Source organism: Neodiprion fabricii, chromosome 5, assembly GCF_021155785.1.
Source record: "Neodiprion fabricii isolate iyNeoFabr1 chromosome 5, iyNeoFabr1.1, whole genome shotgun sequence".
In the NCBI taxonomy this organism is placed as follows: Eukaryota; Metazoa; Arthropoda; class Insecta; order Hymenoptera; family Diprionidae; genus Neodiprion; species Neodiprion fabricii.
Window position 1 is genome coordinate 32,676,513 of NC_060243.1, and position 14,220 is coordinate 32,690,732.

The 14,220-nt window shown below is 44.4% G+C and overlaps 1 protein-coding gene and 1 long non-coding RNA gene across 2 annotated transcripts; one reads left to right on the forward strand and one right to left on the reverse strand.

Annotated features, from left to right (window-relative positions):
• Positions 1-1,225: 1,225 nt before the first annotated feature.
• Positions 1,226-9,738, reverse strand: LOC124183998 (metabotropic glutamate receptor). The gene is made up of 5 exons (XM_046573273.1): positions 9,326-9,738; positions 6,605-9,230; positions 6,191-6,303; positions 4,511-5,645; positions 1,226-3,752 (listed from the first exon to the last, which is right to left on the reverse strand). Exons 2-5 carry the CDS (start codon positions 7,944-7,946, stop codon positions 3,604-3,606), a joined length of 2,739 nt encoding a protein of 912 aa, XP_046429229.1. The 5' UTR covers positions 7,947-9,230; positions 9,326-9,738; the 3' UTR covers positions 1,226-3,603.
• A 994-nt stretch (positions 9,739-10,732) lies between these two features.
• Positions 10,733-12,019, forward strand: LOC124184005. Its single transcript, XR_006871110.1, has 3 exons — positions 10,733-10,820; positions 11,487-11,629; positions 11,698-12,019. It is a non-coding gene; the product is annotated as an uncharacterized LOC124184005 (long non-coding RNA).
• Positions 12,020-14,220: the final 2,201 nt, after the last annotated feature.

Consider the following 14,220-nt stretch of genomic DNA (forward strand, 5'->3'; position numbering starts at 1 on the left):
CGATGCTTTGATTGAATTTTGTTAATAATAAAGCACTTTTCTTGACCGTCGGGATGTCGTTCAGTGTTACAAAAGCCTCTAGTTGGCTCAGAAACGCTGCCCATTTTCCACCCTTCTTGAACCACTCGATTTCACCCATGTACGCCATGATTTTGCGTTTTTGTTTCAGTATCGGCGAAGTTTGTGGAGATAGCTTTGGAGTCTTAATGTCTATCGATCTATCACTTTACACGAATTCTCGTAATACTCTGCGTATATCGTCGATATTATTTTCTTCATTTGCTTCTATACCGCATGTTGCACAAACGGATAACAGATCGGGTTTGCTCAGTTCTTGAATCCACGTAGTTTGTTTGTGTGTAATTTTCGTCTTTGCGCGATCATCATGCCCGAGGAAAAAATTTCAACTACCACTTGAACTTGTGCTGCAGACAGTCGAGACCCGGCAATCAGAAAAAGGAATAAATCTGGCGGGCTTAGATTCGGGCCATTGTAAATTGGCCCGGGCTGACCCTGGTTTAAACTTGCTTCGGTAATTCCGTAGCTACCTGCAGCTCTCGCTACTCGGTATGGATTACGTTGGTATATTCATTATTTTGGGGATTTTCCACGCAGAGTGAAATCGTGCTTTGAATACTAACAGCCACATGCCCTGTTCAGCAAGTTACTGCGTACAATTATATTTTTATCATTGTTCATTTTGCTCTTTTTGCCGTATTTGTCATTTTCTGGTGGGGAGAGGGAATCGAGTAGAGGAAATCTAACTGATTCGAGATTCGTTGTACACCGCAGCAGCTGAAAGATAAACTGAACTGTAGCTTCTTATTCTTGGTTCGATTTTCTTTGACTTACCTTGTTTATTATTCTCATTCTACCAATCACTTATTTCTACGGTTGGCCTTTAATGACCCTGAGGTTCCTATCTCGAGTGAATTGAATATTTAGTTTATGGAAATCGGGGCTTCAGTAAGCCGCGGTTGAACCTCAAGTGACAATTAAATTACACGCGGAGTGCGCAGGCTTTGCGTTTAACGTATACGTTTCACCGTCCGAATGCATATTTCGTGCAGTTCTCCCATTTTCGAGCTTGGTTCGTTATTCGTTTGTTTTTCTGTATTTCTTTCAATTAGACGATGCAATTAGCGGAGCATCGATATGCGACAGCGTTTATACCATACATCGTTATATGGTTGAAAAAATCGATCGAATATAAGAAAATATGTATCATTTTTTATTACAATTCGTTACAATTTATTACGATACGACAAACATCAACAACTGTACACAGAGGCCAACAGAATAAACAATAGCATAATCGCTCAATCACGTATACATAACTATAAATTCATTACTCGCGATCGAAGAAGTGGTAATTCCGATAAGGAACATGAAAAATTTAATCATATATCATCAAAACTTTAGAAAGTGACGTGTTAACTTTTAGTACAGACAGGTTGTTTCTTCCTCTTTCACAGAACGTTACATATAAACCTATGTATATGTGTATGTATACATATGCATGACATGTTCATCTTATACATACGTATATTAATATTCATAATGTGCACTTGCTACATAGGGCAGATTTTTACACACATGTACACATATTCCTCTCAATGCATGGTCCACGTGTCAAAAGATGTTTTTATTTATTAAAAGAAAAAATTGTCTTCTATTCCATGGTTTAAAACAACGGTGCAAATATATAGTATATATTTATATGTACATATAATATGTCTCATCCTACATAACCCTATTCGTACAACATTAATTTGATGCATTTACTTATCTACAGACCGTTTTCCCCTTACTTTGTATTGGTTTATCAACCTATGTATTTGCTCACCTCATTTTATATATATATGTATATATATCTTATATTTCCGTATTTTAGGTATAGATAAACGATTCTATAATGTGTATATAATAAATAATTATCTCAACGGTTCTTTGAATCGTCAATATATTATATCTGTTTGTACGATCACCAATTTACTAAGCGTATGATTATTATGTATATATGTTATATTACTTTTATTACTCCTACTGTATGTGGATTTATCTAATCATTTTTTCACACGCAACACTCACGGTTCACGTTCACTCGTCACGTTATAGCTTTTTTATGCGTATTCTATTTCTCGAATGCGTTAAAATTATTTTAGCCTATAGGTATATTTTGTTTGGAACGTTGTACGATTTTCAGTGTTGCCCTAAGCCACACCTTGAGTATTTAAAAAATTTTTTTTCGATATTCTGACCAGTCAGAATTACATTCTTATTCTTCGTTCAGGCAACTTCGAGTCCCGTTTACACATTCCGTCACGACTGTTAACGATTTACCCATGATTCTAAAATAACTGAAAAATGGGCGAAGATAAGGAAATGTGTGAAACGGTCATTCATCACCACATGGATTGATATTATAAATAGGTACGGAAGGAAGGAATTCAAGTTTGAATCACTGCAGTCGCATCACAGCGTTGCAGTTGAGTATTCATAGAGCATTTTATTGAAAATTAGCGGGAAAAACGTTCGAAATACTCGTTAAGCTTCCTCGCTTTTCAACCCATCACGGGCCCGTGGATATATATCTAATAAATAGACAGTTATAGGCACTCGAACGTAAATTATTCCTGAGGTTGTGGAAGGAAACGAGCCAGTCGAGTCAAATGTAGAAAAACGAGTCTTTTTGCTAAAGTTTTGATGGTCAGCTTGTCACCCTCGTCGGAAAATTATATTTCATTATGAAAAGCGATAACATTTTATAATTATAAAAAATATTTAAACATAAGAGAACAAAAGATCAATTGATCTTATACACGGCGTGCCATTGGGAGGTGATAAATACCTTGTCTTTGCCTCTCACGATGATGTTCCACAACTTGTTATTTAACTTCGTAACAGTGAAAATATCGAACTTTCTCGCTGTACTATTGAAGCTTTCGTAAAAACCTTTAACATATGGAAGAGGTAGAAAATGACACTTGGATCTGTTTGTTTCGTTAACTATTAACAGTATAGAAGTATTCCCTAACGTATCAGTAAGGGTGAAGCGGAACTGATCATGCCTCGCAGAAGATTTTTTGTACTGCTAGAGGTGTCATCTTTTCGTAATCAAAGACTTGAAAGAACTTTTCGGGTAATTATTGTCGTGAAGAAACGACTTGACAGGTTGGCAGTTGTCTTTATAAATTTTCTGTGAAGCAGAGGAATAGCTCTGTCCAACAACATCAAAGTCCATCGTCCATTTTTGATAGATCGGATGTGTAAAATTGAAATTTAGGAACCTACCCCAAAAAGTAAGTTCACGATGCCAGTTGGTTACAATATGGTTATTGTCATTGAAAAATTGATTTTATCGTTGCGTTCAATCTCAGATATGAAGCGTAGCCTTGGGTGGTAGGAATTAGGAATCTTCAGCACAGACTCAAGGTTGACATAAAACATCAAGAGAAAAGACTTGTCTTTGTACAGTCGACTCGACCGGATCGTTTCCTTCCACAACCTCAAATTATGTCGAGGGATAAATTCAAATATGTTGTAGATTATTCCTCTTTTCAAGTCGATAATCAGGACGAACGACCCTTCGATCGTGGGTGGCTAAAGCTGAGCAACTGCTTCCTCGTTGACGGGTTTAAACGCAAGGACGGTACGTGTTGGAGTTTGTGGTGTGCCAACTGACGTTTGGGCTGTAGCGTTGATTGCCGGCTGGAGAGGGACGTTTTCGCTCGGTCCATCGCATGCGGTACCTGAAATTACGGGGCTGCTGATGAGAGTGTTCGAGGGTTGCTGCTATCGGGCGATCCGTAATTTTAGGGGAGCGACAGAGTTTCCGAGAGGACGGATTCTTACGGACGTTTAATGCGAGGTGAAAAATCGAGAAACGGTTTTGAAAAACGTTAATTTACGCATAGTCGGGTATTGATCTCGTTATGAAATGTAGGTCGGCGGTATGACAGGCATGTAGTACGGTCGACCGCAAATTGATCGACCACCAAGATAGACCGACTTCTCTATCTGATCAACAGTGTGGGTACCTACATGTATACGATGGAATGCATGGTTGGCAGTATAATTGCCCAGCAAATGGTTACATTCAAATACATATATTCGTTTTGTTCGTACAAAGTTCACTTCCTATTTGTGCTGAAAAACTTTACCACGCCCACTTTGCTGGGTCGGATAATAATAACCCGAAAGTTGTAAAAAATTTCGCGAAACAACCGAACAATTATTATCAACGTATTTCTCTAGACAGTCCTGGGAATGTTGCTTTATACTGCAATTAGTATGAGGTGAGGCTTGGAAAGTTTACACACGAGGTGTCGGCCTGCCTCTCATGGCCAAGTGCCAAATCGGTCTTTAGTCTGGGTGTGCTGGGAATTGCACTTTTCTGTGAAACAATCGAGGATTACATCGAACTGTGCGGAATATCTGGATAGGGAAATCCGGGAGGTGATGGAGTCGAGTGACCAAACGGCGACGAGAATTAACGGAGGTCACTTACATTTCGTGACCGAAGATGCACCTGCACTGCTACCCTGCTTCTTAAACGTGCTGCCGCTCATGGTTACCTTTCCGCGAATATTTTTGTCCGGTTGAAATATGATGATGTAGACTTTCGGCGAGTAGAGACAGACCAGCGCAACCGATGCACTGAGGCTGATGGCAATGCACAGGGTGGTGATTTGGGTCTCGTGAGAGTTCTCGGTCCCGAAGTAAATGGGGACAAAGGCTAGCCATATTATGCAGGTGGTGTACATCGTAAACCCTATGAACTTGCTCTCGTTAAAGTTCTCGGGTATCTTGCGGGTCTTGACCGCGTAGATAGTCGATATTACGATCAACAAGGCGTTGTAGAGTTGGGAGAAGAGGAAGCTCATGTGCTGGATGTTGCACCGAATTATCACCTGCGTTCTGTCGGGTTGAAATTTCTTCGTACCCGGCGGCTCGACTATCATCCAGACCAGGGTTATGACCACTTGGAAGGCGATCAGGGCAGTGGCGATGCAGACCTGAGATGTGGGGCTGATGTACCGAGGCCTGCGGGCGGACCTCGATGCTGAGTCGAATATTCTCGCTATTCTATTGGTCTTTGTGAGGAGGGCACCATAAACCGCACTGAAACTAACACCGACGCCGAATCGTTGCAGGACGCAGGTGACGGTGGTCGTCTTCGCCAGGAGGACGAAAGTGTTCAAGTAACATACGAGTACTCCGGCCAAAAGAATGCCGGTCAACTCTCTTCCGGAAGCCCGAACAACGGGTGTGTCTCTGTGCCGGAAGAGGAGACCTCCAACCGCGAGAGTTGCGGTGATCCCTAGACACGAGATCACCGCGGGAACAATAGCGAATGCACTGCTCCACTTAACGTAAGTTATCGGTAGTTCGTAGCAGCCCTTTTTGTCAGGGTGTGGCCAGTGGTTCTCCTCGCACTCCTTGCACGTCTTTTCGTCGAACACGTACTCATACGATTCGCACTGGTCGCAGACCCAGCAGCACGTGTCACCCTGCTGTTTCTTTATCATCCCGGCAGCGCAGGGCAGCGAACAAGCCGAGATAGGAATTTCCGTTGCTCCCTTCGACCAGACCAGATCATCCGTGCTGATATTGAGGGACTTGTTATACCACTTTCCCACTACCTGAAGGATATCGATTTATGTATAGTTGTATATTTGTTACACGGGGGGATAAAGGGGCCGCAATACGCCCCGACTGCACAGGAATATAATCAGCGCATTCTCTAGCGCTTCTCTCTACTTGTTAAACGTAAGAAAAATCTGCGTTAGCTACGGTGTTGGGACTGGGATGTTGATCTATAATGCATTACCCGCCATGCAACAGCACTGGCATGTCCCCAGAGTTACGCCGTGATTCTATTGACCCTGACAACGAGGTTGACGCGGCAAAATATTGCATTTGTAAACCCATTAATCAGTCTGTCGGTGCCTGATACATATACTACCCTCATAATTTTACAACTGTATCAGATGTCGTCGGCTGTCGGTAGGATTGTTTTTCCCTGATGATTCCGTTTTCCGGTGACTGTACATGGTACCGGTATTATAATTGATATCGACAGTCGTAAATATTTTAAATCACTTTCCTCTCGATCGGAAGCATTACTAATCGACGCAAGGCTGTTGTACTTGATGAACTTGGTAATTTGTTAGGAAATTGCACTTACCCGGTAATAGTATCCGTTGGTGCCGTTCGGATCGACCTTGCGAAAGTTCAAAATATCGTAGCGTGGCAAGCCATCTCCGTGCTCGTCAAACTTCACCTCGCTGCCGGCAGCATCTGAAAAATGAAATGCATCAGGAACTGACGTACGTAGGCACGAGCTAAGGGGAGTGAGAGAGGGAGGGAAGGAAGGGAACGATCGAACGAACGAGTAATTGAGTAATTAACCCGAACTGCTGACAGGGAACGGGCGGCAATAAATCAGTACGGCAAAGAGCCTGCGAAAAGTGAAATGCGAAGAAGGGGTCAAGGTGTGAAAAAGACTAGCGAAAACTTGTCACTAAATTTCGCGGTTGGCGTTGCGCTTAAGACGTAGGTAGTACTCGAGTCTTCAACAACGACATCGTGGACTACGAACCAGTGAAAGAAACATTGAGGAGATAACTCCTGTAGAATACACCCCTGTCGAAGTTGACCATAGCTGGACAAAGCCCCACGTTCCGTCCGCAGAGATCACTCTGCAGGTTGTGCAGCGCGTAGGCAAAGGCGTATACAGCATCGACGACGAACTGGACCTTGGACTCTTGTTCGTAGCCGTATGCCGGTGTCAGCTGAAACCTCGAGGAGCAAACGTTGATCGTGTGGTTGGTGACCAGGGGTACGTTCTTCTGCAGGGTGCAGGCGAAAGCGTCTTCCCAGTACTCGCCGAACCACGGATTCCGTCGATTTGTCTCTGGAGTGAGCGAGGCCATGTAATCATCAAAGCCAGGCAGATTTTCGGACTGAAGTTCAACCGTGATCGCGCCTTCAGCGACGTCTTCAAGGCCCTCGACAAGCTTGATCTGCTTCCCCCAGCCGTCGCTCGCGATCCACTGGAACGGTTGGGTCAGGTTCGAGCGACGAGCAGCCTCCAATATCCGTCTGGCGTCCTCGGCTCTAGTGAAGAGAAGGACAGCTCTGGCGTTGGGCTTCTTGAGGAGCTTAGCGATAATGTTGTCGAACACCTTATCGTCCGCGGCGCTGGGCACCTTTTCGGCGGCTGCGATGCACACGTTCCTGTCGTTCGCCTGACGCGTGAACATTTCGATTCCGTACTCGCCGTAAGAGCCTTCCGAGTAAATGGTCGAGACGTAGGACCAGTTGACGCTCTTGACCACGTCCACGAGGGCCATGGACTGGAAGGTGTCCGGGGGCACGGTGCGGGCGAAATAGTCGAATCGTGTTTTGTCACTTAACGCATTCGCGGTCGAGGCCGGCGATATTTGCGGTATGTGAAATAGCCGCAAGAGGTTTGCCACCTGGAGTGAAACTGAGCTGTACGAGCCCCCGATGACTCCATAAACGGGACCGGCGTTCGCGCTCTTGCGAACCCTCGGCGTCGAACGGTCGGCACACTCCAGAACACTTATGTCCTGATTGGACAGCGATGCTCTGACAAAGTGGAGGCTCTGATTTAACGCGTAAGTGTCCCGGCTGCAAGTGTCCAGTATGTGAACACCTAGCGCTATTCCCGGTAGAATTTCATGCTGCTTATTTATCTGGTCAACGGCAAACAGCATCGCCTCGAGCCTCTGTACTCCTCGGTTGTAGATTTTCGGACCGCAGGACGAGCCACCTTTTTCATGAACCGGAAACAGCCCCCCCAGGACTATATCTCCTGGGATCAGGACAGCCTCTCGTTCGTTCTTTCTTGTTGCCGTGACTACGTTAACGATCATCAACGCCAACCAGGCCAAACTAGTCCCACGGAATGGTTGCATATTGATGCAAAAGTTGTCAGGAAACGCTCGTGATTTTCTGTACCCATTAACCACTAATAGTCACATTCTCCCGCCAGTTGGTCTCCACCCCACGGAACGAGCTGAGAGCAAAATCCCATGATTCTTCTCATTTCCGGTGTTCGGTTGACCGCTAATGGTCACGTGTTCGCGGGCCCATTAGGAACATCCGAAGTTCTGGAATGGAGTGATCGCTTGATGACGACAACCGGCGTTTCCTGAACGAAGTTTGTCAAGACTTGGATTCATCTTGAGATCGGAATTTGGCACGTTTGGTCCGACAGTGTGGAGTCTCAGTGAGTACGAAAATAAAGGCACTTAAGCCGGTACAGGGATGAAGTGGGAGCCTGTGAAGAGGATGGAGGTACACGTTAGTAGTTTTTCACAAGAATACCGCCTTCTGTGAAGAGTCCAGTACTCAGGTTTCAGCATCCATTTCCACCACGTTCTTCAAGGAGGATACAAACTTGGTGGGAGTTCCAAGTTCCCAACGAGTAGACTCTTTTCTTCTTTCACTTGGGCATTGCCGGTGCTACTGCTACTGCTGTTGATGCTAATGCTGGTGCTGATGTGTGTTTCTCAGCAGTGGGCGCGTGTTATCGATTCAAATGTACTCCGACGAGTTTTGCCCAAGGGGGCACGTTTCGCCTGGGAAAAGTAACACCCGAAAAATACTTGGAAAAATATTTTCTTCCCCCGACATTGCTTCAGCGTTTTGCCCCACTCCTTTGTCAGCCTCGGAGCTTCTCACCCCGGACTTCGCCCTCGCCTTCATCTTCAAGTTTTACATTCTACATCGGGAGGGCCAAATGTACCAGTTACCTGTGCTTACACCAATATTTACGGGTTTTTCCTCGAGGTAGGGAAGAACTGCGACGATGGATCTGCGACCGAGTATCTTGTTGCACGAATACCAAATCAATAGTTTCTCTGTATGGGTTGGTATGGTTGAGAACGTCTGTTTTGAAACCGTCTTTTTTTTACGTGTTTTCTCCCCCTCCCTTCGAGCTCAGAAAAGCGGTCGAGGAATTCCTCTCTCCATTCTTATCCGCAAGAAAAGACCTACTTCAAACCCAATACGATAGAGAATCCAATCGATAGAGAGCGTCTTAGAGCATCCCTCGGGGCCTCGTGGCGATCCTTTCAGTTTGTTTTTCTCTGGATTAAAAAAGCTCTCCCGTCTAAGCCCGCGTCACTTTCGGACATTGGAGTCTACCACCTGACCTCAGGACGACTGTATGCGATGTACAAGCAGGTCTACACACCCTGTGAAGCAGAATACGCTCCTCCATAAAATATCCGACTTCCAATTGCCGGGGTTGAAAAGCCGGAGATTATGCCGTCTAAGAATTTCTCCTCACCGAGCCCAAGTCACATGCTCATAACGCCGCCACGGCCGTCGGCGTCGCCGAGACAAATCGATAGATGCCTCGTGACAATTTATGGTACCGTCGGCTCTTCAAGATATGAAACTGCGACTCCGCGGAGCCCAGCGAGAGAGCCTTCTCAGCAACAAACACGCGCTGCTCCTCCTCGAGCGGATTGATTCAACGGGGTAAGAGAAGCGCCAGCTGTGCCCCTTGACTAGGGCAACCGACCACGCACTACTGCCCGACTAACCCAACATCTCCGACCATCCCCTGAATTAGACTGGAGGGGGAAATTCGCCGATCGACTCTGCGCTGTGCTTTCGTTTCTCGCAGTACACTCGCTCTGCTTGGCAAGCTTTATGTTCAGAGCTTCGCCGCGGGGCTGCGCTGGGGGGTTTGATGGTGCTTTCGTCAACGTGCCCGCCTCGCGACTGCCGAGCTTCGTGTTCAATCGTCCGCGAACTTTCGGAACGAAGTGGTGAGGCGGGAGGGGGTACGGGGGAGGAATACGCGACTCTCGCCGCTCGCGCGAGAAGCTTAAACGTTCTGCGCAAAGGCCGATCACTCGGCGCCAAGCTTTCCCCCCACCCCCACCCCCACCCGCAGCACCAACCCGCTCGGCAGCTCTACGTCGGCAACACAAACCTCAAGATATTGCCCGGCTCTACCCGACAGGAGCACCTAATCGAGGTGACAAGAGGCTAAATTCGTTCCGCATTTTATTTTACGAGGATAACCAGAACGACCCCCTTGATCTTTGTTCGTATCCTGCTACCGCGGCGTGACCTTCGATTTTCTGTGACCAAATCATTAGCCGCTGACCTTTTTTTATTCCAGCTTTAAATCGTACTCACTGAATCAGCTTTACGTCCTGGGCCCAGATTAGTGCGATTCTTGGACGTCTGGAACTTATAGGACGTATTCTTCATACTCACAAAATTGCAGGCGGGAATAATATCTGCGAAGTGAAATTCATGAGATTAACTTTTAGTGTACCTGCTGCTTCAGGAAATCTTTCGAGTATCATTCAATGCTTCGTCAACTTGTGTCAACGTTATACAACAACTTTTCTATGCAAATAAAATTAGAAAGCCTTTGATTCCGATTTAAAACGTTTCAGATAATTCTCTACAACTGCTGCGAGACAGACAAAGATGGTTTCACGGGTATTTTTAACGTCGAATTTTATGCCTCACGTTTTGTGCCGCGGAAATGTTGCCTCGAAAATAGCTAAATGAAATTTTTATAAATACCTCGAATTGGACGACATACAATTGGGTCGATTGTAGGCCAGAAAGTATAATAACAAGAATTACTTCCTGCCGAGGTGGAGCGTGAATATTCGACAAAGTTTTATTCTGCTTAACAACTATTATCTTATCATTAAACAAATCGTTGAACCGCACAGTTTTCGTGTGCCTGCCAATGGCACGATCCCCGGCAACTATTGTGCGGTGGCACGAATTGAATAACTTTGTATTTTCAAGTGCGTATATACGATATATTAAATCAAAAGTAATGTAATTTTAGAAGGGGCATTTAACTACCCTCAATCACGAATGAGAGGTAAAAGTACTAAGTCCCATTATTCACTTCCGTGCGTGTGCCGTATCAATATTCAGCCCCGGTTATTAATACTATGACTGACTTAAAATTTTTACCTACACAAATTCAATTGTTATATCTGTTTGCTTTAATTAATTATCGAACTAGTTTTCCCCCGCTTTAGATGGCAAAGGGCTGGCGTAGCTTGAAATTGGTTATTTTTCAGAAAACGATAGCAAAGTTTCAACGACTCGACACAATTCTCTGCTGAAATTGTTCAATTGGTTTTTTGACAGGTTATACAGAATATCATAAATCTTTTAACCAAGATTAGATTACAGATGAGTTGAAATTCACGGCATATATTTTGAGCTACGATGAGAACTCCGATTCATAAAATGAGCGTTAGCACATTTCGAGTTATGATACTTGTTAGAGAGAATGACTTTTAGATTGTTCATAGAAAATTTTTCACCATGCTTTAATCAACAACAAATCACCCTACGTATATTCCATAATTTTACTAATATTCTGAAATTGTGTGTATAAAATAACGGTAAATGGGAGTGACTGACTTGAGGATTCTTATCTTGATACCCGCCTACAGGTACGGCGCATTTATTTCTTATACTCCAAAGAGAACGGGAACATATTTTCCAGTCCCCTGAAGGTTGTTCTCCAAATTGTTTTCCACAAGAGAAGGTAGAAAATTGGTCATGTAGTTTAATCAGGAAGCGGCGGACGAGACCGGTAAGGGGAGACAGAGAAGTCGAATTAAATAACTTTATGCTCCATTTGATTAATTAAAATGATTCTAGTTGTACGTCTCTTCGGCACTAAAACGGAGAGTGGCGGAGATGGGGAATCTGGAAAAAGGGGTTCCGACAACGAGTAGGAAATGACTGTAGAACGAGAACTCGTGGAAACAAAGAGGGCATGAAAAAAGCACGAAATAAGTATAAAAGAACAAACGAGGCCGTCACTTTTGTACTCAACGAGAACAGCAGAAGCAGCAGCAGCAGTCCTGCAGATTACTGAGAGCATATGAAATACGTGAAAGGAAACAATCCAAGTGCTAAAGCCCAGCCTATACGTATATACTTACGAAAGTACATATACCTGTATGTAGTATATACTAAAACTCGCAAATCGAAGAGAAGCGTTGATGCCTTCATCCATATTCCTTATTCTCCTTATTCTTCAAGTTATTACGTTATCCACCTTCGATTTGCCCTTTTCACGCGAGACGCGAAAGGTTCGAGCCTCAGCGCCTGTTGTAAGTACAGTTTCAAAAAAGCCAAGAAACAGCGAGACGTGTGTGCGTATGTGTGTGTGTGTGCGCGAGTGTCACGACGAAGTAGAGCCAAGCCGAGTAACGAGATATTTCAGGTGACGATCGTACGGAATGGGGAACAGGGTTGGATAGGGTAGTTCAATCGGAAGCCAATTTCACAGCTGAGTACCACCCGACAGGAAAATTGGCCGAAAGTAGCGAGACGAACGGAGATGTGTTCGAGAAGTCGATGGCCCGGCGTCAGACTACCTCAGAAACAAGTCAAACCATGCTCGGAAATACACAGACAGATCGGGAGTTGGATGTCAGAGAAGCCTGACACCCATCCCAGACGCCGCCGGACCAAAACCGGAGGGGAAGAGAAAATCCAACGGAAATACGTAGCTACTATTTCAGGCCGTAGTGCTGAAGGAAAACCACGGTGGTTCTCAAGAATTTTATGGAAACTCTACCATTTTTTTCCTTACATCGAACGGCCCATAACTTCCCAAGCAGAAATTCAATCCGACCAACCTGACGTCCCAGCAGGCCCTGATCAGATTAAAATCAGGCTTGCGTCATTAAGGTCGGGCTAAGGCGTCCCTTACTTAGGCACGCCTAATGTGGCCCTAGTCAGGTTAATATCAGGCATATCTGAGTGAAGTATGCCTGATCTGGTCCTGAGCAGGCTTGGGTCAAGCAAACTCTATTACGGTGCACCTGATCTGATCTTGACTAAACGTGACACATTGCAAGTACCGCGAGCAGCCACCAGGCATCATGGAGTCCTTGGCGTTCTCATGATAAACGTATCAGATGACTTGTAATAAAGTGTGACCATCTACCTGCAACATCGTACGAAATATCATTTTGCAGTTGAACAGTTGTGTAGATATCTGCTCCCATGTCCATTTCTGATGAACTCCTGATCAGGGTCTGACCATCGCAAACACGTAAAATCAACCTGATCAGGGCATTCTAGAACGGTACGTTACATTTCTGGTCCAGGCTCTGATCAGGTAACCCGATGTGTACTTGATGAAGGTGGTGGTAAGGCAAGTTTCATGAGAATTTCTGCTCAGGTTTACACTTCTTAATACCACCTGATGGCGGTAAAGGTGCAGGTATAGGCGGATTACGGCTCCTTAAGTATCAAGTCTTCCTCTTCTCAGCTCGGACCGCAAGCTCACAGTTATGAGAGCCTCCGTGCGTCCTCGAGAGATGCATTTTGCAGGCAGTACCTTCACTCAAGTCGAGTGCCTGTAGACTTCACTCCGAAAGAACTGTTGTATTTCTCTCTCAGACGATGAGTGTGCTTACAATGAGAGGAATTTTCAAAATCCACTTACGTATTTTACGTAGCGCAACGTGAAATATCGTTTGAATAGCGAGGCGTGGTAATCATTACTATAGGTATAAACATTTGATGCTGATCAGTAGCCACCCGATGCGAAAGTCTCGCACAAATAAACTTACGCCAAGTAACAGTATAAATTGTTATGAAAATTTCCACGATTCTCTACCCGGCGCGCAAAATTGTTTTATAAAATTTTCGTTTATTCGCGTTTCCTTCCGTCGGTCTTATGTATTTTTGAAGAGAAGACGTTGAAAGCAATTTGCATACACATTGCTATTTGGAATGTTGAATATCTTAAACGAGCCAGAAAGAATATAATCTTGTAGAATGTATTATTTATAAGTCACGTTAAACGAGGATTCAATTTGACAGAAAAAAAAAATATCCGAGTAGTTTAAAATCCTTCACGTACATATCCTGAATATAAGCGAGAAATTATTTTGAATAATAAATTTACTAAACCATTCAGCCTCTGTTTGTCCCGTGAGAATCTATAAAGAACCGGACGATTATTTTTAAACGAAAATTTCACAGGAGGTTTTTCCCGAGGGAAATCTTCTTCTTATTCCCAATTCAGAAAGAGAGACATAAAGAGGGAGAGAGAGAGAGAGAGAGAGAAAGAGAGAGAGCGAAAGTATATTTATTTGATTTTGGAGTGTAACTCCCCAAGGACCACAGGCAAAAATTATAAAAAACCAATGATAACCTAAG